At 42.7% G+C, this 27,396-nt stretch overlaps 2 protein-coding genes across 6 annotated transcripts; one reads left to right on the top strand and one right to left on the bottom strand.

Moving 5' to 3' along the window:
- Nucleotides 1-192: 192 nt before the first annotated feature.
- Nucleotides 193-12,202, top strand: dmtf1 (cyclin D binding myb-like transcription factor 1). Of its 2 annotated transcripts, none has more exons than XM_072377911.1 (17): nt 193-266; nt 1,496-1,611; nt 3,329-3,424; nt 4,520-4,602; nt 4,958-5,069; nt 5,491-5,567; nt 5,657-5,814; nt 5,907-5,939; nt 6,021-6,130; nt 6,208-6,436; nt 6,521-6,672; nt 8,460-8,645; nt 8,976-9,055; nt 9,658-9,816; nt 9,894-10,097; nt 10,285-10,390; nt 11,772-12,202. In XM_072377911.1, exons 2-17 carry the CDS (start codon nt 1,503-1,505, stop codon nt 11,804-11,806), a joined length of 1,929 nt encoding a protein of 642 aa, XP_072234012.1. In that variant the 5' UTR covers nt 193-266; nt 1,496-1,502; the 3' UTR covers nt 11,807-12,202. The 2 variants fall into 2 exon arrangements, with proteins under 2 accessions (XP_072234012.1, XP_072234013.1); XM_072377912.1 differs by lacking the exon at nt 193-266 and adding an exon at nt 304-408.
- A 209-nt stretch (nt 12,203-12,411) lies between these two features.
- Nucleotides 12,412-24,534, bottom strand: tmem243b (transmembrane protein 243, mitochondrial b). Of its 4 annotated transcripts, none has more exons than XM_072377920.1 (5): nt 24,386-24,534; nt 17,193-17,461; nt 16,617-16,667; nt 15,773-15,877; nt 12,412-15,386 (listed from the first exon to the last, which is right to left on the bottom strand). In XM_072377920.1, exons 2-5 carry the CDS (start codon nt 17,268-17,270, stop codon nt 15,267-15,269), a joined length of 354 nt encoding a protein of 117 aa, XP_072234021.1. In that variant the 5' UTR covers nt 17,271-17,461; nt 24,386-24,534; the 3' UTR covers nt 12,412-15,266. The 4 variants fall into 4 exon arrangements, with proteins under 4 accessions (XP_072234021.1, XP_072234022.1, XP_072234023.1 ...); XM_072377921.1 differs by lacking the exon at nt 24,386-24,534 and adding an exon at nt 24,090-24,360; XM_072377922.1 differs by lacking the exon at nt 24,386-24,534 and adding an exon at nt 22,830-23,021.
- Between the last annotated feature and the right edge of the window lie 2,862 nt (nt 24,535-27,396).

The following is a 27,396-nucleotide window of genomic DNA, read 5'->3' as shown; positions in this document are numbered from 1 at the left end:
ATGATTAAAAAAAATTAACTGCACGGTATAATAGGTAATAGAGATTCCTGTTTCTCGTACAATAACCAAACAGTCACAAAATAGAAAAAAGAGGGGATGGAGAGCTGGCAATGTCTAATGTATAAAAATGAGCGGAAAACGTATAGGCCTCTTGTTTACTTCAAACATTCAAATCTGGCAACCCGTTGGCCTTCGGACGCCGCTCCTCCATCCTGGCACTTTCCTTCATCCTGGTAACTCAAAAGTCCCCGGACCGAAAACAGGAAGTAAGTAGTCAAATCAAAACCAAAATTCACTTTCTGTTCGGTGGTCGGAGCTGCTGAGAAGCGCAGGGGAAGCTCTGAGCAAGAAAAAACGCCTAAAAGCTGTTAATAAAGCCCCAAAATGCCGTCAAACCACACAGACGCCGTAAGCTTCACCTTGTCTACTAACATGGCGCCGGAGATTTTTCGTCTTTCATTTAGCCGGGGAAATTGCTGGGTGCTAACAGTTAGCTTTGAGCTAAAGCTGCCGTCCGTGTAATAGCGTTTCTCTCCCTGCACATAACATTTCTGCACTTGCTTATTCAATTTTAATTTGGCTGGTGTGGCCAAACAAATGTTTTCACAGAAGCCCAAGTGTTCTCGTCACATAGCGATGCACAGGTCCCGTAAACGAAACTCCATGTTAAAAATGACTAATTTTACACATTGTTGCTGGTTGCGGAATAACAGGAGCATGAATTATTTTCGGTGGGAGTATAATCATTTTATAATGAACCAAAATATAATTCAGCGCTAATATTGTCCAACATTCATCGCATATTTATAACAAACTATGTCAGACAAGTAACGTATTACTTTGTATTTGGATAACAGTAGAGGGCGACAGCGAGCAGCTTCCAGATGATAAATGTTTGGAATTTTTACTTAAATAATCTTAAAAAAGGGGTTAAGTGGGCGAAAGGTTGCTCACTCTGTCCCTGTATTGTTATCAAAGTAAACTCCCAGTTAAGATGTTTGAACCTGGCACTAAAAAAACAGTTTTTGAATAAATCATGCTTAATTCAGCACCCAAAGTTCTTTATGCTAATAAATTTTTTTTCTTAAAACATGCTTATAATTCACTTTATCCTGAATTTCTCAGACCATTCCAACTATTTATGATTGCAGTCAGGTTTGATTTGAATGGAGTTACTGTAACATGTAAGCTGGTCTCTTCTTAAGCACAGACATTAATAATTGAAAGTATTTTTGTTTCATAATTGAAACTGAGGCCTGTTTTTAACTAATTTTTTATAGATCTTTGGTGCTGTACTCTGTTTTATGCCATTGAATATGAAATACTGGTCAGATTTTGTTAACAAGATGGGATTTTCCTTTTTATCTTTTAAATTGACCAAATGCTTAATCAGATGCATATTTAATTTAAAAGGAAAAATAAACTGTTTCAGATGATGCAGCCTGTGTCACGGTGCTGAGAAGCGCACACTTCAGTGTGTTTTGTTCCCCTGCAGGTGCAGGATGAGTTCAGCAGCAGAGGACGACGATGCTGCAGCTTTAGAAACTGTCAAGTCTGTCACCCTGACTCAGGACAGTGACGGCAGCATCATTCTGCACTGTCCTCCCAACGGTGGGTCAATGCTCACAAAAACCTGCCTCTGTGTTTCTCTTCATATCTTTCTTCATATCTAATCCACAAATCGGTTCAGAAATGACCAACAAGCTGATTAAACCTGGCTATCTGTATATTGATGGATGCTAAGTTCACAAACCTCATTTCCAGGTTTTAGTTTGAACCTTTATTAAATTTAACAGACACAAATCCAAAGAAATGATTTTCAGTGTCTTCAATGATCAAACTCTATCTAGAATTTGACGCAGCAACACATTCATGTTTCCCACCATGTTCCATCAGCTTCCTTTTAAAGACACTTTTTAATGCTGTGGGAACTGAGGACACTGATTGTTGCAGTTTTTCAGAGGAATCTGTGTTCGTTGCTGCTGAATCCAACATTTCAGCTGCTCAACGGTCCGACAGATGTTCTGCAGGCAGACAGCCGAGCTCACACACTCCGTGTGTCTGAAGCTGCTGGAAGTCCTGCAGAATGAGTTCTGGCATCGTCCTGCTGAAATAACCACGGACCTCCCGGGAAAAGACGGCACCTTGATGGCAGCATCTGTCTCTCCAGAACTCCAACATCCAGCTGTGCATCAGTGGTACCTTCACCCAGATGAAGCCCTCCATGCCATGGACTCTGATGCAGCCCCAGACCATCACAGACGCTGGCTTTAAACCTTTCTCTGAGAACAGCCTGGATGCTCTTTCTCAGCAGTTTTTCCCAGAAGCAGCTGAAACTCATCTGCCCACAGAACACGTGTCCACTGTCTTTCTGTCCCTCTGAGATGAGCTGGAGTCCAGAGAACTGGGCCGTGGTTCTGCTCAGAGCTGATATATGGCTTCCTCCTGGTGTGATACAGCTTCAGCTCACATTTCTGGATGCAGCCGTGGACTGTGTTGAGTGGAAATGCTTTTCCCAGCTCCTCCTGAGCCCATGTGGCTGTATGGATCATGGTGGCCTGACGGTTTCTCCTGCAGTGCTGCCTGAGGGCTCCGAGCTCATCCAACAGGGCTTTCTGTCCTTGGCCTTTCCACACTGAGATTTCCCCAGACTCCCTGAATCTGTTCCCAATATTCTGCTCTGTAGATGCTGAAAGACCAAAGTTCTTTACAGTCTGACTCTGAGGAATATTTCCTGAACTTATTGATGATTCTCTGATGGAGTTTGGCCCAAAGCGGTGAGCCACGACCCATCCTTGTTGGAGAGACTGAACCTTTGGTGGAAGCTGCTTTTATACCCAACCCTGACACCCTCACCTGCCAGCAGGTAACCTGCTGGTTGGAGAATCCTCCCGTGAGGAAAAAATCATTTGTGTCTGTTAAATAAAGGTCTGTAATTAAAGTTTTGTTTTAGAAAAACTGTTCAGGAATTGAGGATTGTAACGATCTCACAATGAAACTTTAAACAAAAAAGTAGAAATTAAGGTGGTTTCTGTAACCACCTTAATTTAATTTTCCTCAAAATTAGTACTTAGGGGGAGGCCCTGAGGCCGAAACGTTTCCAGTGTTCCATTTCTGAAGTTCATCTGCTCTAAAATAGATGTTTCCAGTTTTTGAAGCCTTCAGCTCAGATTTAATCAGAGAAACTCTCCACTTTCAGTTTGTAACTCACAGCTGTGTATGTTGGTTTAAGGTCAGAACAGGTTCAGGTTGGACATGCACGATATGAATGAGGTTTCTCAAATGAATATAAATGTGTGTGTGTGTGTGTGTGTGTGTGTGTGTGTAGATGAGGACTCGGAGCCCCTTCAGAAGAAGCTGAGACTCTCCCCGGAGGAGCAGGCAGACTCTGAGACGCCTCAGTTCTCTGTCGTCACTCTGCCCAGTGAGACGTTTTACATTTCTGCCCCTGACTTGTTCAGGTGTCGATGCTTGTTCATTGCAGCTCTGATGATTCTGAAAAAAAAAAAAACTGAAAAACTGTTGAATCATGTCTGATTTCCATCTGTTCTCCATACCTCAGGATAGAAAGAAAGTCATAAAACTTAATGGTTGGAAAAGCAATCCAATAAATCAAATGAAACAAAAACACACTCTGACCACCAAGAGATGGAAATACAGACACAAAGTGACTTCACAAGCCATTTTCACAAATAGATTATGGAGATTTTAAGGATCTGCAGAGTACATCACAACAGCAGGATTTTTGCTGGAGATCGGCTCTTCTTGCTTTATGAAGAGAAAATCTAAGTGACAAACACAAAGACGTTCAAAATCACACCATCAAACAATAACAAAGAGAAGCAGAAGGACTACAGAAATATCCCAGACTCAAAATGCACAAAAAGAAATCAAGCCGTCCACAAAACAACGATAGAATGATCACAAAAAAGAGATAAAGACCCCAACAAGTCTCAAAAGGTTCACAAAGACACAAACTCAACAGAAAATGATTACAAAAAGAACACACAGAATCAAGACTACAACAGGTCTATACAGCCACAAAAACACTTAAAAAGTCACAGAGTGATCCCAAAAAACTCCACAAAGAGTATTAAAATAAGCACAAACAGACAGAAATGAACGCAGTCACAGCACAAAACAACTGATGTTTGCTTTCAGCGGCTTTGATGAGACTGAAGTAAAAAAACGGCCCGTTGTTGCACCTGTATCCATGATTTAAGCACTTATTATATTCTCTCTGTATTTTGGAAAATGTCCCTTCAAAGAAGAAAGTAACATTGTGCCAAACAAAGAGGAACAAGAAGCTCCTCTTTGTTGCTTCGTATTTTTAACTTCCTGCACATTTGTTTGCATTTTGTTAAATGAGGAAGTAAAGGCTGGTTCTGGCTCCCGGTTCTGATTCTGTATGCACAGCGCTGTACCTCCGCTTCAGTTGAATCTGCGTAAGCGAGAGCGTGAATCAGCGCAGTTGAACGTTGTGATAAAGTTGTTTTTTCTTTCTCTTTGTTGTCAACAGTGGCGGACAATGAGAGCTTCAAGGTGACCATGACCGCCGCAGCAGACAGCGACCTGTCTGAGGACGGCGTCGCTCAAATCGAGGTAAATCTTTTACCTCTTTCAAGGACTGAAACCAGGTGATGATTTCAAAGCGGCACAGACCCAATGATGCAGCGATGTCAGGGAGCTCAGGGGTTATGGGCCACTGAGGCTTTTAAATGGAAAAGGAAAAGTTCCATTAGCCCACTGTTGTGCTTGTTATGACTCAGATTCCTGGCAGATTAACTTATGTTAGAATTTACAACCGTGACTTGGTAGAAGTTAAAATAACGTACTGCAGGGAATGAAATAAATGAACACGAAAACACAATCCTGTGGTAATAGGACCGGCTTTTATTTACTGAAACCTGAATGAAGAGTGTGAGAAAATGGTCTGAAAGCTGTCCTTTCTGTGCAGATTCTGCATCAAGACGAAGACTCTCTGTCAGCCAGTCAGAAGACAGAGGTGTCACCTGTCAGTCAGGCCTGGTTCACCACAAAAGAGGACAAGGACACGCTGGCTAACAAAGGTGCACGCAAAGGCACAAATCCACTCAGCACACCGCATTATAGACTGGTTTCAGACCTGGAATCGGACCACATTTCAGATGGGTGTTTTTCAAACTGGTTACTAACAATGTTTGACTGGTTTTAGATTAGTTACAAAGGGGTTTTGGACCAGTTTACTCTGGATTTCGACTTCTTTTGGAAATGTTTACTTTGAGACTTAGTTCTGGACTTTGTCTTCAGACTAACTGTACATGTGATATGGACTCGGTTTCAGAACAGTTTTAGGCTTGAACTCCAAACTGTACTTGGAAAACTATTAAACTAGTTGTTTAAAAAGTAGTTTATTAAAAGAGCAGGTGTGCTGAATTTAACAGCTCTTTCAGATCCACTCCCTCCCTGCTTTCTGTGCAAAGTAGATGTTGAACATTTCTTCCTCTTCAGGTCATAAATGGAAACAGGGCATGTGGTCTAAAGAGGAGATTGACATTCTGATGAGCAACATCGACCGATATGTGAAGGTACATCATTCTCTGCCTCCATGTCTGTCATCTCCGCTGATCTTACACCATCTGAAGATGTAAGATTCTGTTCTTCGACGTGTGTTCAGGGACGTGGAATCCAAGACCCTGCAGAGATCATCTTTGAGATGTCCAAAGAGGAGAGGAAGGATTTCTACCGCTCTGTGGCGCTGGGCTTAAACAGGCCGCTGTTCGCCGTCTACAGGCGGGTTTTAAGAATGTACGACAACCGCAACCATGTTGGCAAGTGAGTTGACGAGGAGGAGAGGGTCGGCAACATGTTGGACATTCATTGTTTTGTCAGTTTGAGATGTAATCTGCTTGTTTTTCCTCTGTAAGGTACACTCCTGAGGAGATAGAGAAGCTAAAAGCGTGAGTAAAATGTCTGTATCTTTGTTAGCGGTACAAAAAACACCTGTCAGCTGGTTTTTTATTTGTTTTGTGTGTTTTCAGGTTGAGGGAGAAACACGGGAATGACTGGGCAACAATCGGAGCAGCTCTGGGACGCAGTGCCTCTTCTGTCAAAGACCGCTGCCGCCTGATGAAGGACACGTGTAACACAGGTGGGTGGAGCCTAAAAATCAGCCTCAGATCTTTTTTTCTCTTTGTTTTTCATTGAAAACCCACGTTTCTAAATCAGGTAAATGGAGCGAGGAGGAGGAGAGACGCCTCGCCGAGGTCGTGTATGAGATGGCAGGCGTGTCGCCTGGGTCAGCCGTCACAGGAGGCGTTTCCTGGGCGACGGTTGCAGATCGGGTTCGCACTCGCTCAGAGAAACAGTGTCGGTCAAAATGGCTGAACTACCTGAACTGGAAACACAGTGGAGGAGCGGAGTGGACGAAGGAGGATGACCTGAACCTCTTACGCAGGTACAAAGTGTGTGTGTGTGTGTGTGTGTGTGCACAATAAACCATGACCCAAACCACAAATCTGTAAAGAAGATGATGTTTCAGGATATCTGTGCTGAGAGTGGAGGATGAGAATGAAATCAAGTGGGAGGATCTGGCGTGGGGGTGGAGCAGCGTCCGGTCGCCTCAGTGGCTGCGATCCAAGTGGTGGAGCATCAAGAGACAAGTAGCCAATCACAAGGAAATCCCCTTCAGTGGTGCGCTCACACACACACACATTTCTATGACTGCATTTTCTAAGCTGGTTCAACTCTTTTTCACTCTAATCTAAGTATGAAAAGAGTTTCCAGGATATGAAAAGGGCCAAAAGGTTGAAGAAAAATGCTGTGGTTTGGAATCGGATAGAGAAAAAAGAACAAACTGGACATGAAGACCACATGTGACCACAAAGAGATGCAAAACAATCACAAAATGATTCAAAACGGTTGCGATGAGGCTGAAAACATCTGCAAAAAGACAGAAAACCATCATAATAACGAAACAGCTACAGTTCCAGTCAAAAGGAGTAGATGCCGAGTGTCCTGGGTCTTTGTTTGACTGGTGACCATCTTTAGAAACCAGGACAACCAATGAGCGATATAAGAAGCTGATTTTTAAAAAATGTATATACGTAGTGAAGGACTGCAGCATCACATGCTCGACTGTGGAGTACAATATGTACAAACTGGTTCTTAAAGATGCTTCACATCTCCCCTGAAAGGCCTCTTCGGTTCTAACCAGCTGGTGGGAAATTTCAGACTTATTAGCTGTCTCCTGCACGTTTTCGTTGGGCATTATAGGTGAACTTTTAGAGTTCAGCAGCAGAACTCAAAAAGCATCTGCTCAGTCTTAAGCTGATGGGTTGATTTCTCTTACACAGTACAAAGGCCTGCGCACTGGACTTCATGTACACCTTCACTCAAGATGGAGAGAAACTAAGTGGATTGTAAACTCAGAGTATGAATGTATTAAAGTAAGCTCTTTTCTTGGGTTTGTTGAATTAAAGGTGATGTGGAATGCTGAGAGAGAACATGGGATTCAAGTTTGGGGTGGCTGGTAAAAAGTGTCTCTCCTGATGTCTTGGGTCTACCTAATGTAGAAATATATTGAATCCCTCTCATCTCACACACTGTTTGCTCGTGTTACACAGCGTGCTGCTCGTATCTGCTGTGTTGAAGAGCACTTACAGAGGCTACGACTTCAGTTTGGACCCATGGACGGTAGACATGTTGAATAAGTGAAGCTCGGTGCTCAAAGCCAAGTGAATTTGGTGATTTCCTGAAAGCAGACGAAGGCCACCTGCACAGTGAAAGTGACTCCTCCCACCCTGCTCTGAGCAGTGATATAAATGTGACTGAATATTTCTCTCTAACAAGACTCATTTAAAGATTTAACATGCATGTTTTGACACTTTAATGAGACACAGTAGAACACATGTTTATCTGTAACATGGGGTAGAACATAAGGGGCAGTAGCACATTTCTTTTACAGTGTTTCCACAGCAGCAGCACTGTGTTGGCCACAGATGCTCCTGCCTGTCTGTCAGTATGTTCAGTCTTTGGCCGATGAATGAGCTGACCAGTTAATCTGTCTACGTCTAAAAAAGTACCACAAACTAACGACGAAATAATCACAGAGACAAAATAATCACAGAGACAAAATAACAACTAGAAGCAGACTCAAGACGACCCAAATGAGATTTAAAATAAGAACCAAGACATGATCAGATAACACAAAGACACAAAAGACAACAGCAGAGACTCAAAAATCATCCAAAGAAACTCAAACAACCACAGCATGTTCACAGAGAAACTAAAGATACTACAAAGAGAATGAAAATGACCAGAGAAATATTCAAAACTGGTCCAAAAAGATGCAAAACTGAGACTCAAAATGATCAAAAAGGGAAACGAGATCAAGTAAAAATTAAAGGTTGCTGAATAGAAACAAAAAAAAATCCTCATTAATGAAACCACTGACCGTGTGATTTTGGGTGTGTCGACAGTGCTCCTGAAGGGCCTCGAGGAGCTGATGATGTCCTCACAGACAGCATCTGTACCCGGGAGTCCCTCCTCTTCCTCGCTCCAGATCCGACTCACCCGATTGGATGAAAGCAGCAGTAGCCCCGCCCCCAGCTCGGTTGCAGCGCTGCAGATTCCTGTACAGATCCCACTGCAGATCACGCACCTGGGTGAGACTCACACTGTCGGGTGGGACAGGTGTGGGTACTTTGTATATATAAAGACAGAGGGGTGGTGGGCTAAACCAAACATGCAGTCAACACTTGTGTGGAAAGCTCTAAGTACAGTGTATCTGCCATAGTACTTGACCGTTTGCTTTACATTGCTTTAGTCATTCAGTCAATTTGTCGTCTTATTTATGGAGAGCCTTCTCCACAGTGAAGCCGCCTCATGTCTTCTTTAGAAACAGAAAGCTTCCAGACACAATTAAATCTGAGAACACAGAGTAGAACCAGGGTGAGGAGGTGGCAGCTGTCTTACTCTCTGTGTTTTTCACGCAGCCTCAGACTCTGCAGCAGCCAGCGACAGTGACACCATCACTCTGAACACAGGGGCCCTGCAGACCTTCGAGATCCTGCCGGTGAGCACATCACGACAACTCTTTCACAGAGGGAAGACGGCTCCAGTTAACCCTCAGTGGCTCCACCGGCTGCTAAAGTGGTCAGAAATACACCCACCTCAGGCTGTAGACTGGCAGTGAGTGAACTGGAAAGAACCTCATCACCGAGATCTTCAGTGAGTGGTTGCTGAGGTGGTTAAAAGCATCCCGGCAGTTGGACCCAAGATGCTGAAGGCTCTGGACATTGGGTTTTTTCTTGGCTGGTGCGCCTTTTCAGTGTCATAGGAAGGGGCCTGTAGAGATGTGTGAGGGACCGAGCCGGTTAGACATGAGGACACAGGGAATTTCCAGTTTTATTTACCCCAAAAAAACACAGAATTATCACAATGAGACGCAAAAAGACCAAAGAAAAATAAAAAAAGTCCACAAAAGAGCAAAAAGAATGATCAGAGAAAAGGAGAATATCACCACAGAAATTTAGAGGTGAGGAAACAGGAAACACATTACAAGCTGTCAGGGGTTCAGTGAGCTGCTCATTAACACTTGATGTGGATGGAGAAAGTCTTCTGACTGCTGGACGACCACCTCTGGGTGAAAAACTCACCTGTTTTTTTGCTTTTCAGTCCTTCCACCTACAGCCCACCGGCACCCCGGGGACCTACTACCTCCAGACGACGTCCAACCAGAGCCTTCCACTCAGCTTAGCCAATAACAGCACGGTTACCCTGACAACAGGCTCCTCGCCGTCATCACACGAACACATCATCCTCCACAGCCTGTCGGTCAGTTGTGTTTCTCAGAAGGGGGTTTAAACTGGGTCGTGGGAGTGTTTCATGGGTTTATGTGTTGTCCTCCTCAGACTGACAGCCTCTGCTCCAGCGACGGCGTCATCATCCAGACCGTTTCCTCTGACCCCGCCTCTTCAGATGCACTCAGCCAATCGCAGCTGGTTGTGGAGACAGAGGGCCAGCACCAGGACGACGGGCTGGATGCCACAAATCTCCTGGAGGGTTCAGAGAGGGTAGAAACTCAGGAGCCAATGACAGAAGACTTCACTGACAAGGTACAAACTGGGACCACCTGTATTTAACTTCAGATGTGCTTTGAATATTCACAGCGGCCTTTTGAACGATTGTTGAAGATTACATGAACTTTTTCTTTGCTGTCTTTTGCCTAATTTTGATGACATTATATCATTTCCACCTCTTAGTGTTGAACTTTAAACTAAACTGTGTGAATGTGTGTGTCAGGAGCTGAGCTCCCCGTCCGTGGAGGGTCCAGTGGTGCATTCTGGGATAACATCTGGCAGCACCGTGCTCATTGTGTCTCCTCCAAACATCAGCAGCACACTGACAGGTAATGTGTTACTGTGGACAACACATTCTTCATGTATGTGTGTAGCATCCATGTTTTAAAGTCTGTAGCTTTTGAGCAACACTATGGACAGTGAAGATGTGCCTGATTTTTACAGCTTTTGAACAAAAACTAAACCAAAAGGCAGAACCATTGAGTTAAAAAATATGTGAACCCTTACTGCTTCTATAGGATTTCAGAGGGTAAGTAGCAGCCAGCTGCTGCTGATCAATGCTCTGATTAATTGATCATCAGTCAGTGTGAGCAGCTCTATAAAAGCAGGAGTTCTGTCAGTTTAACACGATGCCAAGGAGGAAAGACATCAGCAATGAACTTAGAGAAGCAGCTGTTGCTGCCCATCAGTCTGGGAAGGGTTATAAGGCCATTTCCAAACTATCTGGAGTCCATCATTCTACAGAGAGAAAGATTATTCACAAGTGGAAAACATTCAGGACAGCTGTCAATCTTCCCAGGAGTGGACGTCCCAGCAAGTTCACCCCAAGGTCAGACCGTGCAACCAAACAAAACCAAACCCAGCATATCAGCACAAACACCTCATACCAGCTGTCAAGCACGGTGGTGGAGGGCTGATGATCTGGGCTGGTTCTGCAGCCACAGGACCTGGGCACCTTGCAGTCATTGAGTCCATCATGAACTCCTCTGGATACCAAAGTATTCTAGAGTCAAATGTGAGGCCATCTGTCCCACAGCTAAAGCTGGGCTGAAACTGGCTCATCAACAGGACAATGATCCCAAACACAGCAGCAGATCTACAGCAGAATGTGTGAAAAAGAAAAGAATCAAGGTGTTGCAATGGTCCAGTCAGAGTCCAGACCTCAGCCTGACTGAAATGCTGTGGTGGGACCTTAAGAGAGCTGTGCAGAAACCAATGCTGCAAACCTCAATGAGCTGAAGCAACGCTGGAGAGAAGAGGGCCGAGATTCCTCCAGAACCATGAGAGAGACTGATAACGTCCCACAGGAAACCATTACTGCACCTTATTAAGGCTAAAGGTGGTTCTGCAAGCTGCTGGACCATGAAGTGGACTCGGGTGGAATCCATCAGTCTGACAGCGGCAGTAACTGTTGCTGGAACATTAGCACAAAGATGGGATCCTCTCTGTAACGCTTGACTAGTTTAAGTGGTAGAAAACCTCTGATTGTGCTCAGAATTGTTTCTGTTGCAACTGAGTGGCCAGAAAATGTTGTTAAAACCTGAAAGAGGAGCAGCTGGGGTTTAGATTGCCACACTGGATGCTTCACTGTTTGATGATGTTGGATTCTTAATGCAGTGTTTATTACAGGCTGAGCTTCTTTCTGCATTAGTTAAAATGTGTTCAGTCTTACCGGCACGGGTCTGAACACCACTTCCTGTCTGTCCTCAGATCCCATCTTGGAGAACCAGGAAGGCTCTGACTGAGCTGGATCACAGGAGGACGCTGCTGTTGCCTTAGTGTTTTGGACTGAGTTCAAGTCTCAGACTCTTCTCCCGTTTTTAAACCGGCACTTTTAAATGGGACTGATTGAAGCTTCGCTCAGAAGCCCTGGATGAAATGTGAACGCAGCTCCTCGCAGCCTCTGCGGTGCCAAAGAGACTCAAACGGCTGCGATGGACGCTCGCCTCTTTTTTTAGAAAGGACGGATGTGTCACCACTTCCTCTTCCTGTCTGAAGGTGAAGCCAAAACATGGTGAAATGTGCTTAAATGAAGCCATTTTTATTAGATAATTATGTAAACACGAAGGGGAGCCTCGTGGTGGCAGACTGAATGATACCCATTTATTATGGAAATAATGACAATAAACTTTATTTAAATTTGTTTTCACTTGAAATGAAATGATTAGGAGCTTGTGTGGAAGCGTGACAGCTCAAGTCAAGGCGATTCCATGTTTGTCCAGTTTTAGATTTATTCAAAAAGTGCTGCAGAACAAACCAAAACATTCTAGTAAATGGCCATAAATAAACACAAAGAAATCATGTCAATTAAAATACTTTCATGAGACTCCAGTGAAGAAAGTGGAGGCGCTCAGGTAGCACAATGATTTATTCCAGAAAACATTCAATTAGAAAAACATGGCTTTGACAGTGCTAACGTCGGCTCTTCTTCACCTTCTTGAAATTCGCGATCAGAAATGCTTCATGTTCAGTTTATTTCACCTCAGAGCTTCATTACAGATCTGAAACAAAGCCAACATTGAAAACATGTTGCTCGGCATCTTCTTGCTCTGTGCATCATTTTAGCTTTAAAAGGCTGAATTAATCCCCCCCACCACAGTAGCCTGAGGAAGTCACCATTTCCCTGTTTGTTATGAGCTAAAATGAGAGCTAACAGAGGCTTTCTGACCAGTGGAACACAGACTGACTGACAGAATGATTTAGTGGCACAGCCTTGATTTCACAAACATCACGTTTGACCTGCTCAGATGATCCCACACATGGCTGTTCTCCGCCTGAAACGACAGGTCGTCTGAAAGCACCATTAAACTGGCTTCTTTTGGAAGAAACCATTTAAACACCTCCGTCTACACACAGTATCTTTGAGGTTGTTGAACTGGGAAAATGAAGGAATTGATTGACTGTCCAGGAATGTGTTTAACCCTGAAACAGTTACAATCTGGACATCTGCAGTAGGACTCTGGGATAAACACCCATTAAAGATGTCTACGTCCAACTGTTACTTCAGAAATCCAGAATGTATTTTTTATGTCCAAAATAAACTAGCTAGAAGACATGTCTGATATGAAATGATCACATTATGACTTATTAAACGTTGCTCTGCTGAATAACTTGAGAACTGCGTGCTAAGGCCTCATCAACACACTGGTGTCTCATGATTGTGGGGCAGCTCTGTTAGGAGACTCAGTGATTCATAATCAAACACTGGAATGCTATTGATCCAAGTGCAGCTGCAATAATGAGTCGATTTGTCAACACTTAATGGTTTCAGCTGCTTAAATCGGACGATTTTCTGCATGCAGCCCTCATTTCTAAATGGTGTGAGATCAAATCACAGGGTAACATGTGAGTTTGCTGCTTTAAAAGCAGCTACATCATCAGTGTGGATGTGTGGGGCTGAAACAGGCCGACAAACACACACGTGCATCACGTGAAAACCACCAAACAAAAACTAACGCCCAGCTCTGACCTCTAACTGGCAGGATTAACAGGATCGCCGCACTTCCTCTTTAATTAGTGACAAATTCAACCAAACAGATGAAACACGGCTGAATAGCCTGGCTTTGACTTCTCTGTCCCGACACGTCTCCCTTTGTTTCCATTTTCTTTGTATTCGCTTCTTGTTTTGCTCACAGCTGACTGGGAACATCTTTGGAGTTAAATTCCTTCTTGTAGGAGTTTTCTAACCCACTGTCAGCTCTCCTGTTGGGGCCATATTTCCTGTCAACCAACAGGTGAAACCGCTGGTATGTTTTATTAAAAAAGCTCGTAATGATCCCAGAAATACCAAAAAAAATCTGGTTTTGGTACGTTTTACAAAGCCAGAATATTCAGCCATCAAATTAAATAGTTTTGTGTGATATTTGTTTCTTCCTAAAGAAACCGGGTGAGCTTCCTGCAGGTGTGATGATTCCGTCGCTTTTATGGGAAGTATTCAGTACTTTTATTGGTGCCACAGCTGGCCTGAGCACGTGCGTGGTGGTGATGTAAGTGTAAAGTCAGCCATCCTCAGTGCAACATTTGGCAGTCAGTTTAATCCGGCATGTAAATCTAGTTTAAAAAAACAAAAATGCTCCTCTTAGCGGGACGTGGTTGGGAAAGTAATTAAATCCAACGATTACCAGCCAAAGAAGAGAAACTGTTGTGCTGATCTGGCACAGAACCCTGATATGCTGCATGTGCTATCATCTGCTTTGAACTACGGTCTACGTTACTGAAGGGAAGAGGCGGCTACATCACCTTCCTCCTGCTTCACCCGCTGTGTTCGCTGCATCCAGTTTAAAGCAAAAATCCACCCTGTTAAAACCAGACGGCTGAAGACAAACATGAGATTTCCTGATGTTGCTGGTTGGCTTGAATGCACCAACAGGCACGCGGCGGATTTTAGAGAAACCCTAAAACTTGGACTCATTCAGACTTTGTGCTTCTTGGGAGTGGACACTTATTATTAAGCACATCCACCACGACATGCAGTTAGCTGGCTGCTCCCGGTGGAACTGAACTCTGTTTAATGAACTCTACCAGACACTTGAGCTTTGTGTGGACAATGGAAGGAACGGCATGTTTTTTCTTCTTCTTCTTCTATGATTTATGGACGAACACCTTTCCTCAACAGCTCTCACTCCCCAGCAGCTCTGAACATATATCACTTAGTTCTGGGTGACTTTTTCCTGGACTTAAGGAGTCAGTCACTAACTGAGTTGTAAAGTTTAAAGTAAAACTCTCCTTCTTAGCTGTCTGACACTTTTTAAAAGATACAAATATTTAATCAGCCATTCGAGCCCCGAACAACCAAACAAAGGGCAGATTTTTCCCTCTAACTGCTGCCTCCATCCTCTTGTGTCCTCAGAAGGGCTTTAATGTGACTGCAGTCATGATTGATGTTTATTTGCATGTAAACACAGCTGTTGATCTTAAAGTTTGTCCTCCAGCGGGCAGATTTATGGTCTCTGACAGTACATCAAGGCTCTTCCACGGTGACCTCACGTGTCCAGTGTGTTTGCATGATTCTTCATCCATTCAGTGATCCTGTGCTTTTTGGTCCCAGTGTTCTCTGTAGGTTCAAGTTAGTTTGTCAGGTTTGTTTTTGGTTGTGCGATTCTTCATTGTTGATCCATTTGTCCGTGTGGAGGACGTCCAACTGTGCGTCCATCTGTCAAGGCCTTGTCGTCCCTTCTTCCTCCTCTCCTGCGTCTTCCTCCAGCTTTACCTGACGTCAAAGAAGTAGAGGTTGGCACATAGACACAGCAGCACGATGGACGCCAGCATGTAATAGATCAGGTTCCTGAATTTGGGTTCCAGGTCGCCCTGCCGGTACCAGAATATCTGAGGAGAGATGGAGAACAGGTTGTTTCAGTCTTCAGTGTTGTGACATGTTAAATGTGGAGACGTCCAACGCAAAAAAAAACAAAACGTGCATAGACCCGCTCTACAGCCAGTGTTTGTTTTGGCCCTTCAAGGCTCCCGTAGTAACAAAAATTAGGTTTGTTTAGATAAGTCGCTCCCTTTAAACTGCGACTGAACACGTTTCATAGAGCATTTCAGCCAGTTCACAGCACAATTACTAAAAATCCAACAACTGTCTAATAACGAGGACGACTTTTAATACAGAAGCTTAAAACGACCCGATGAATGAAGCCGTTTCTTCTGCTGCTCCAAAAGGACAACATAGTATGAGACTATATATGTGTGTGTGTGTGTGTGTGTGTTACCAGCACTATTGCGGATCCACATGCTAACAGGATGCACACGGCAAAGAAGATGTTTAGAGGCCGCGGCGGCAACGATGGAAACACAAAAGAGCCAATCACAGTCACCTGGTGGACAGAGACACAAACATTTGTTACCCACCGAAGATTAAAGATGGAAACGTTCAGAGAATATCATCAGCAAAACACTAACCCTACACAAGTTGTTTTCTTAAACACTCAGTTTTGTTGTTGTCATATTTCAGTTTAATTTCATAAGCCGACGACTTAAGTTCTGAAACTAAATGGCAGTTTTAACGGTTTAAATGTGTCGATTGAAACAAATCTGGCTGACGGTGAACCAGATTCTGATCCACTCAGATACATTCTCTGCATTTTTCCACAGAGTTATATGCAGTCATGTAGATTAATGTGTCGCTGGGACACTCGTGACCCGAGAAGTGAACAAAATGTTGGGACCAACGTGTGATTTATTTGATATTTTATAGATTTGTTCCGCTGTCACTGAATGACTGAAAAACTGTCAGAAAAGTGAAACATTTCTCAGGCGTATTCATAAAGAAATGTCAGAGATAATGAGTGTTTCTCATGTTGAAAGTGGTCGTTTTCTGTTTAATTTAGCTGAAGCTAAAGAAACTTGATAATCATGTTTTTGATTCCTCAAATGGATACAAAAAGTCCTTTAATTTCTGATATCGTACCACATTTATTCCACTGCATGAAGCTATGACCTCTAATCCAGACTGCTGAACCCCGACCACACAGAGAGGGTTTCCTGTGAGCCTTCAGGTGGAATGAGACTTCGAGGCAACACCAACCACTGACACAGATACCGTTGTGTACTTACCAGAACTACCACGGACGTAAATCCCCCCACTGACATGTTGATGATTCGATCCTGCACGAAAGACATCAGGGTGGAAATGAGAACATTTTTTGCATGCTTGAGGACATTTCAGCGCATTAAGACCACGTGTCAGCTCACTTAAAGCGTTTCAGGACTGCCGCTCTGCTCTAATGAAATGCTGACTGTTAGAAGCGCAGCGTCATCTGACAAAAATCACTCTTCAAGCAGCTTAAAGACGTTGATGCATTCACTTACTTGTGCCATGATGCCCCACAGAGGACGACAGAAGCGGCAGTGAACGTAGAGCAGAGCCCTAACACACTTTCTGCATGTATGCCCTCACAACCTGACTGCAGAACGCTTTTAACCTGACAGCCACCCCCCCCGCCCACCCCATCACTGCATTACAGTTCCACATGCTACTTACTCTACATTTAGCTCTATTCCTGTACAGATGTATTGTACATATTACATCCATCGTGTATATACTCTTTCTACTTACTTTACGTCATTCTCTGCATTTGCTGGCTTCTCATTGAACAAAGACAATAAATATCGATCTATACATCTTCCTACCCGAGCCGAGGTCTCCCCGAACAGCGGCCTGTTGTCCAGGCCGCTGGTGCCATACGTCCTGGTGGGGAAGTCGTCCATGGGGGCGGCGGCAGATGCTCATTCAGCACTGACCTTTTCGTCTCAGCAGCACTGCCTCCTGATAACGCTGAGCCAGCTCTGCATGCTCTCTTCCAGCTGCCTCCAGCTGCAGAGTGTCGGGAATGTCAGTGTGACCACGCTGGGGGGCACATTACGGAGGATGGACTGCGCAGACCTGGTAGGCGGCTGACCTGTGGGACAACAGAACAGCTTTTTCACAACAGCACAGGTCTGCAGTGAAACAGGAGGACTGCTGCAGCACATCATCTTCAATCCACCTGATTGCTGTAACTCCTCCTGCTTCTCTTCCCCAGAAATTATTTTATTACTCAGAAACAAACTTCAGTTCTTCAACAAAGCCACATTCTCCACAGAGAGAATGATTAGAGGAAGCTGGAGTGCATGGCCACTGAGACGCCACAAAGCTGAACACAGAAGATAAAGGCACATTATCTTCACCTTTTTAACGACACCGTGTCTCTGATAGAATCATGGACTTTAGCTGTGTTAAAGAGCAGCAAACCAGCAGTCTCCCTGTGACGTGAAGCCTCTCACTACAGATTACAGGCCTGTAAAGGTGAACATGAATCTGCCTCTTATCTCAACGTACCAACCCTGAACAATCGCCTAACAGCGGCGGATGGAAACAAGCAAAAAGTTGGGATTTCATTGGCAGATTTTTCTGTAACTTTTGGTGAAAGCCCAGCTGCTGTTAGGCCAGCGTTTCTCCGGTCCTCATGAGCCACTGCCCTGCATGTTTCCCTCCTCCACCACACCCGAAACCTGATCAGCTCGTCATCAAGCTGCAGCGGCCTGATAAGGAGCCATTCATTTGAATCTGGTGTTCTGCTGAGTTTCTGTCTGAATTCTCAAATTCTTTAAAAGATTGTTGCAGCTCAAACTTGTGGTAATTTACAAAGAAATAATCTGTTTCAAGAGTTTCAGTCAGGATTCAGTGTGCATCCTAGCACAGAAACAGCACTCGATCACTACATTTCAAATGTATAATTTAAGCATGAAAAGGTTAGTCCTTGGGCCAAGACCCAATATTCCACCTGGGAGGGCAAATTCTAGTTGGGATTTTTTTATTCCTATACGTCCCTGGTTAAGTTTGATATACCTTGCTGACTGGCAGCTTTGATCTCCAGTCTTCCCACATATATACATGTGGTGGAGGAGGGAAACATCACAAACATGCAGGGCAGTGGGTCATGAGGACCGGAATAGAGAAACACTGTGTTAGGCCATTTTACTCTCTGAAGTTAGGCAACCTTTAGGTGTGCTATGAACAGAGCTGTAAAGAGCTGTAAGGTTAAGTAGTGCAGTGGGCCTGTCTCTCTGTGACTGCTTGATGTTTCAATGCACCTGAAAGGGGAACTCTGGTATTTTTAAACCTAGACCTTGTTTCTGGCATGAAATACGTTTATCTACTCACCGAGAACAGTTTGGTCTTTCGACTTTCGCCAAAATTATCTCGGTGAGTAGATAAACGTATTTCATGCCAGAAACAAGGTCTAGATTTAAAAAAAAAACGGAGTTCCCCTTTAAAGAAACTTATGAAAATGCTCATGATATGTCTGGTGAAAAAACATATGACATATTTAAACAGTTCCAAAATCCTGAAAGTTTCTCACATATTTTGAACAGCTGTGCTCACCATTATCTCACACACACACGATGCATTCTGGGTCAGCAATAGTTCGCCGTAATGTTCCAGGTTTGTCCACATGATGCTGTTTGTGGTTGTGGGTGCCAGGTGAGGGTAACAGGGGGAGTGAAACAGCTTTTTCAGATAATCAAAGGCAGCTTATTCTCACCACATCTTCTCTGAGCCTTGCATATATCTCAGGGACGGTAACTTGGTTTGTACGCAGCACTGAAACGTCATTGAGCTCCGCTTTAATTCAACAGTCTCAATGCATCCTGTGACAGAACAGAAAACATCTTCCCCTCTTCAAACAGGATCACTTGACTTTTTAAGTCAAACACTGCCCGACCCTTGTGGTTTTTGCAGTAAATATGCTCTGAGGGTGAAACAAAGCCAGGACTTCCGCTGCCACAGGGAGCACATTTGATTTGACTCATTTTCAACCGATTGTTGTTTTAGTTTTTCTTCATCTTTGGCTCACCTTTTTTGTTTTTTTGCTTCTGAAAGCACGATGAACTGTTGCTTTTCTCTAAATCTTAACATGACAAAGTAAAAACTGATCAGATCAAATAGAGAATTGGGAGTATTTTCACTACTTTAGAACATTTTATATCTAAACAATCAGATAATCTTTGGGGCTTCAACCAGCCGCTGTTCTGACTGTGGCTCAGCAGTATAATAAAATAAAATTCGGTTTACACAGACTTCTCTGGCTGGGGAAGGACGTGGTTTTCCATTGGTGACGGTCAGCTATGGCAGACCAAAGCAGATAAAATACAAAAACAGATCTAAGTGCAGTTCCTTCTGCTTCACTTCCTCTATTGGCAGGAGCCACAATAAACCACAGCTGACGCTATCTGACTAAAAGGTATTGATGATGACAGACAAAAGAGGAAGCTAAAATCAGAGCAACTCTCTTTGCTGATTCAACTCTGACAAGACAAGTCACGTCGAGGTCGAGTAGTTCCTTTTCTTCTTCTGTCTTTTAAGAGATCCTTGACAAAAGTCAGCATCAGTGAGTCATACAAGTAAAGGCACACTTCAGACGTTATACCAAGCACTACTCTCGCTCTTACTGAGCATTTCTGGAGAACAAAATCCCACCGGCATCCATCCCATCAGCTCTGTGACACGCATTAAATCCTGATTTTTTATTTGGTCTCTGTGTCATCATGTACTCAGTTCATTTGGACCATATTCCACTAAATCTTCCTGTTTCCTCTCCATTGCTTGGATTGCATGAATAGCTTTTAGCCAGTCCTCTGATGTTGGAGCCTTGTTCCCTCCAGTAAGCAACATTCTCATCAAACATCTTTCAGCTGAACTGAGCATTTCCCGTTGTACTGCCTGCATCTAATGTCAAGGCATTAGACGGAGAAGCAATCTGGAGCAGTTTCCAAGCATTTCCTGCCAACAAGACAGGATTTTTGGGCGATTGCAGGACAGGTGATAATCATAAGCTACATTTGACCCACATAATCTCCCTCAACACCATGCTACCTTTCTCATTTCAGCTGCTTGAGTCGCTGCTCACGTCCTCAAGTTTTTCCAGCGAAACGCGACCATTACAGCATCCGCTCACACAGCCCCACCCCAACTTTACATCTTTATTCATGCGAAGCAGCAACATGGCTTTAGAAACGAGAATACAGATCAAATTTCTGTTTCAGCTGACTGTGATCACCTGAAATGCATGACTTCTACTGTGGCCAAGTATCTGTTAGCATTTCACATAAAAATACCCGACAGCCCCTGCTTGGGGCTGGGGTTTGTTGCTCCTCTGTTCGTCATCAAAGGTCTGGATATTTTTACTCCAGCCAAAGAGCTCGCAGGGTTAATAAAACATTTATGGGAAATTTCATTAAAGTTTTACCAGAGCAGGGTATCGCCAAAGAGATGAACTTAAGATGTCAATCTGATCTGGATGGAGCATATTTCTCGGACTGAAACTCTTTCAGCTTTATGAAAATTCCCACACTGATTGTTGATGGTCACCAACGACTGACGGTAAATATCTTTGTTAAAATAATGTCTCCACAGGTCACGCAGCAGCACTTTTTAAAAAATAAAATCAACCTTTGAACATTTATTATTCCGTTTCCCTGAGCTTCGAAGAACAAATCTTTGGGACCAGTTTTAACTACGTGGGCCTTTTAAAAGTTTGAAAGGTATAAACGTAAGTTGGTTCTGTTGTTTTTTTACCTCTGACTTTTCTGCTTATTCAGCTGTAAGGCTCCAGTCTATAATGTTTAGGGCTATAAGCCTATAAGCATAATCACATGAAAACAGGAACTTTTGTGTGTTCCTCACCTTAGAACAAGTAGTTTATGTCCAAATATGCTGAGGGCTGCCCGCCTCACCCCACTGTCATGTTTCTACAGTCCCCTGAAAGGACTTATTTATGCATTTAGCAGACGCTTTTATACAAATGAGGACATAACATTACAGCTAACGTCAAAGCTAACAATAGGCTACATAGAAGGAAACCTCGAGTCAGGCTGTCAGAGGTGACAGTGAAGCATAAAGGAAAGTACAGGATAGGAGACACTCTCTGAAGAACTGGGTTTTCAAGAGTTTCTTGAAGATAGACAGGGACGCCCCTGTTCTTCTAGTGCTCGGAGGGTCGTTCCTCCATCGTGGAACGACACATGAAGAGAGTCCTGAGCGTGTGAACCAAACACCGACTCTAGAGCGGGACTTCAGCATCCACTATAAGACGAGATTAGGCTCGACCCCATTGGTCATCGCACCGGCCAACGGCGACATTAGCACGGCGCCATGATTCTTCACAGCAGCACTTGAGGCACACTCCCCTCACTGCAGTCACTGAGAAACCACTCATACAGATCATCTGCCTTTTGCAATGACGGCACATACTGTAATTTGGTTTTGATGAGTCCTGCTGATGCCTGTAGACAGACCTGCCCCCACACCCTTTTAAAAAAATGCTACTTTTATAGCGTATGGCAGCAGAAAGAAGGCATGTGCCACTGTTCACCTCCATCAAGCATTCATTTATCAAACTACAGACACTGCGCAGTTCAGGCCTGGATCACACACTCCGCTTCATGTGCAATTTGCTGATTATATTGTTTCAAACTGTGATTTCGATTTGAAAACACTTAATCCTTAAAGCACAGCTCCACTGGGCCATGGACTGGCACCAAGCCTGCAAAGCATTTTTTAACAAAGCCACGAGTAGTCCAGCACAATAATAATAATTAGGCAGTGAATGCAGCACAGTATTCATGGTCCCACCTTTCCTCACTGGAATCGTTGGGATGATGAGTGGAAAAATATGAACTGAGACAACAACAACTGAAAGAGACATCGGAAACAAGCTTTGGGCTACCGCTGATCCAATGATACTTCAGGTGAGTAAAATACTTGTGCTGTGTGAATATTGTGTTAATTCTGCGGTGGATAAAAAGGAACATTTTACAATCTAAGAAAAAGGTAAACCTGCATGCTGTTAATGAACAAATTCAACAAACAAACCATAACACAAAGTGAGTAAAGATTTTGTTTTTATGTTACGAAGCCATCGAGATATTTTGTGTCGTCGTTTTAAAGCACAAAGTCTCACAATTCAAATGCCACAAAAACCTTTTAAGACACCACAGCAGCAGCAACAAAAGCGCCTCACTCTGTAATAACCCTCTGCAAATGGGTGCGTTCTTACCTTTTCTATCATCCGTAGCTGTTTTGTCATTTCTGTATAAAATCTGAATCGAAGCAATGATGGTGCTTGTCCTTTAAAGACAGTCTTCCACTGCCAGGTTTTAATCAGTTAAAGTCCCTCATTTTCAGAAATGTCACTCATCTCATACAAAGTCAGACTAAATGGAAGCATTCACTTTCTATAGAAAAGAAAGGTGAAGTTATAGCTCATTTTGCCGTTACAAACGTGCCCACATCCCTTTTCTGTCAGCACACCTGGAGGCTTCAGCATATATTTAGACACATTAAGCAGCAAACAAAACTATCAGATTTGTTCATCTTGGTCTTCTCACAACTTAAAAACCCTTCTCCGACAGTTTCACACCATGCAGAATCGTTTTCACAAAAGCAGCTGCCTTTGTGGGTGAAAAGGCAGCAGGAAAGGAAATAAAACCCTAGCAAAGCTTTCTCAGCAGAAAAAATACACACAAGGGAGAAAACAAGAGCCTCATTATGAGCTGGAATAAACCTGGCCTAAAGCTACATTCCTCCACAGCCTTGTGATTCACAAGGCTTCTTAAAACAACCGCACAGCTTAACTGAGATAACAAGGAAAATATCTGCTTCACATGTAAGCCCAAGGTACTGATACTGCAATTAGTCCTGGAGATGAACAAAACAAGCAGCTGGACACTGGTTTCAGGAGATGTAGGTAAACTTTAAACTGCACGAAGGTGAAAGGTCAAGAGAACAACTACATCCAGGGTTCCCACAGTCATAAAACCTGGAAAAGTCATGAAATTAGGTGAAAACACTGGTTTTGGAATCCACATTTGTCATCTGCAATGAAATGAGTGCAGATTTATCAAAGTAACTTGGTTTAGTTTCCCTTAACTACATGACTGTTGCAAAATTATAGCTGTGTGTGCATGTAAACAGCCAAAAGAAACTCTATATTCTGTATTGACACCAGACTTTGTTGTCCAGTGAGGTGAAAGGGTGACGTAATGACACTGTCTGTTGTTGAGAGCATTTCCAGAGAATGAAAACCAAGAATAAGAGGATGACAAAAAGTGTATCCTTTAAGAAGCCATGACAATAAAATACACTTCCGATTTGAAATTATATGATCGGTCCTTGAAAAGTCGTGAAAAAGTTTGGATTGTGTAGATCTGAGAGAGAAGTGACTTGAGCTTTTAGCACACGAGTGAAAATGTCATGTTATCAGTTCAGGGCCATGACCTGTTGAGGCAGGGCAAGTGATAAAATCCCCACAACACCCATCTCAACATTAGTGAAGAGTTAGGAAACCAGCAAAAGCATTACTCATAGAAAGCGTGTGATCGTTCACTGTCTGCAGGGACATGCACTGTATTTAAACTGAAAAAATAATGGCCAATTTTACCACTTTCCTTGGTTTATACATAGTTTATACACTGTGCTGGTTTTAGATAGAAAGTACCTTTGAGTTTGCAGAAACAGTGATTTGTTAGCCGCGTAAGTTAACTTACCTCAGGTTAACCGACCTTGTGCTACCGTTACCTAAAGAAGACGTCGAAAACACAAGTTATTATCAGCTGGCAATGTCGCTGAATATTCATAAGGTGATAAGGTAAAAGACAACAGTAAAGCTGCCTCCACTCTTTAGCTAACCCGAGCTTTGCCCATTACAAGGCCAACTCAAAGCAGGCTAACGAAGCTAAGCTAACCAGACAGACGCTCCCACACCATTCGAGGAGAATAAATATATTCACAAAAACATAGCGAACAAGCTGCTAAACCACTCGTTTCTGTCAGATTTACTTGCCTCACAGTTCCCGTGTAGGTTCCAGTGAGAACATAACTTCACAGAAGCCGTGCAATAGGGTCAGAATTAAAGGGAATAAGTCCGGTAGCTTCAGTTCAAGCTGTTAAAGGTGAGTTCACTTACTGTTGAGCCGACCGTTGGTTAGTCGGCGTCAGTGGAGCTCGCGTAGCTTCTCCAAATGTACTTAACTAATGCAGAAGCTCTCCGTCTACTTTTTAAATACCTCAAATCACTTTTTCTAGACACGAAACCCACGTAGATGATCAGGCAGTAATTAAAAGACAAAACATAAAAACGTAATTTGACTCAATTTTGTACAAGCAAATCGTGCGGTAGCTTCAGTTCATATTGTTAAAGGTGGGTTCAATCAGTTAGAGGAGACGATGCGCTACATTTGTCGTAAAAATGGTAAATTACAGACTTGAACACCCCTGAAATAAAGGGATTTTTTAAAGTTTTTTTTCCCAAAAGTATACCAGAACCAGGTGACCCAACGTAAACATTTTTAGGCGAACACCGGGATCGAATCCAGAATCTCTTCTTCGAGAGGCGAGCGCCCTGATCTCGATCACGACAACAAAATTGAGTAATGAAAAGAGTCTGGCCATTTGGATAAATCATGATGGCGCTTCATTGTTAAACTAACACTTGAAGCTGATTTTTAACTACTTTGAATACATGCAGTATATATAATCTATTCTGCTGCAGTAGTGCTGTGTTTACAGCAGTCACATCTACGTACTAGCTGCAGGATAAACAGTTTTTAAATTTCAAATTAATAAGCATAAATCTCTTTTTTACTAGAGGCAAGAACGGTTCTTAATTAGGATTAAGATGTGAGGCGCAGTGGGGTCCATATATAATCCTCCTCCTCATGTTACCATCACATGAGGAAAGTGTGACAGACTGAGATTAATCCCAGCAAAAGAAAAAGCTTCTTATTGCATATGAACAAGGCCTGAAATACTTCCTCAGTGATCCTTTGGCTTGATACATAAAACAAAGTTTGTGTATTAATTCATTAAGTGCTATGAGCCAAAAACAGGCTACAGGCCTCTCATCTACACCCATTTCCACAACTTCATGTAGTCATGATTAAATTGAAAGCAGTTTCATCAATGAAAGAATGTGTTCAGTACCTCTATTTTTTACTTTATTTCATCTAACTAGTTCATTTGAGAGAGACAGTTGACATCATTAAGGGTTATGCACCATAGTTAAAAGGCAGCATTTCAGCTCTAGTTCCTGGACAGTTGTTATAATGTCAGTCTGAAACTAGAATCCAAAAAAAAAAAAAATGGAATTCAGACATATTTATTCAGATTTCAAAGAAACTCCAAATCTGAACAAGCATGTATCAAACTTATTATATGATGGATTTTGATTTTAGCAGTTGGTTTTACCGCCTTACAAAAAAGATTGTTGAAACAATTCTGTAATCAATCTGCATTCTGTGTAATGACCAGCAGGTGGCGACTTATGCACAGTGCAAAAGAAAACAGTTTGTCGTTAAGTCTCTGGCAAAACAGCTATTTGTGACTCCAGTATGCTTTTTCCTAATACTTTTGTGGTCTCAAATTGTAGTTTCATGTATTTTTTATTTTGAGCATGATAGATAGAGTAAAACAGAGTTTGCTTTAGGGCCCTGAGCAAGCTTTCAAGGTTCACCAAAACTGCAGATCACTTTCAGGAAACCATTTATCCATTGGTTACTTTCTGTAGGTGGACATCAGGTAGCTCTCAGGGAACATTATCTTAGATATTCTCAAGAAGTCCTTCTTTAAAAGCTCCATATGAATTGTGAAAACATCAAGACACTCAGGTTTTATATCATAAGTTATCATTACTTATATTGATGTAATTTGTTCTGATGTGTTCTGCCACACGTTATGTGTGGCTCTTTTTTAGTTTAATGCAAAATGCTCAATATTTCCAAGGAAGAGTTTCTACTCTTGCATTTACTTTTCAATAGGAATGTTTTACACTTATTATTATAATAACAATAGAATTAGATATTTCGCCATTAACCAGCCTTTATTCACTAATAGTCGCGTTCACTGGTACATGTCCTGTGCACATTCCCTAACTGTGTTTTTTCCCCAAAAGCAAACGTTGAGTGGACATCAGGATGATGATGTTTCACTTTGACGGTGAGGTGGCATTCACTTTGCATTACAACAGACTCTCCTGTGATCTTAAGGAAATGTTTGCAGAATATTCTTGTGTTTGCTGGAAAGTTTGTTTTTATATATAGAAATACTGCTCATAATCGGACAAAATGTAGATGGTGTGGTCGATGCTTGAACTGATAAATTAATGAATAAATTAATTAATAAAACAAAATAATAAATAAATTGATAGGACCTGCAGTTATATAGGAGTTTGTTCCACATATATGGTCTATGAAAACTTAAAGTAGCTTCTCCATGTTTAATTCTACCTCAGGGGCTAAAAAGCAAACCTGTTTCTGAGGCTCTGAGATGCCTTGAAGGTACATAATGTACCAGAATTTCTGAGATTAAAACATTTAAAGCTTTAAGACCAACAGCAGTATTTTAAAATCAACTCTCTGATGGACAGGAAGTCAGTGTGGACACTTCAGGACTGGAGTGATATGATCCGCTTTTCTGGTCTTTGGGAGCACTCTGGACAGCATTCTGAACCAGCTGCAGCTGTCTGATCATCTTTTCGACAGAGCAGCAAATACACTGTGACAGTAATCAAGTCTACTGATATTAAATGCACGGAGCAGCTTTTCTAAATCTCTCTGACACATTAGTAATTTAATCCTTGAAATATCAATCAGATTACAGTCGTCTGACTTCATAACTGACTTGATATGGCTGTTGAAGTTCAAGTCCAAGTGAAAAAAGCATCTAAAACTGATTAAAGAACACTAGAGTCTGAAATAGCCACAAAAATATCGGCGTTTTTAACAGTAGGTGGCGATATGACCAGAATGCGCCGGATCTGCCATGAAAAGGATCGTAGAAGAAGAACGTCTCCTTTCA

The sequence above is a fragment of the Leuresthes tenuis genome, unplaced genomic scaffold (assembly GCF_036924035.1).
Source record: "Leuresthes tenuis unplaced genomic scaffold, fLeuTen1.0.hap1 SCAF_23, whole genome shotgun sequence".
In the NCBI taxonomy this organism is placed as follows: Eukaryota; Metazoa; Chordata; class Actinopteri; order Atheriniformes; family Atherinopsidae; genus Leuresthes; species Leuresthes tenuis.
Note: the sequence above shows the minus strand (reverse complement) of the source record. Positions and strands in the feature narration are given on the sequence as shown.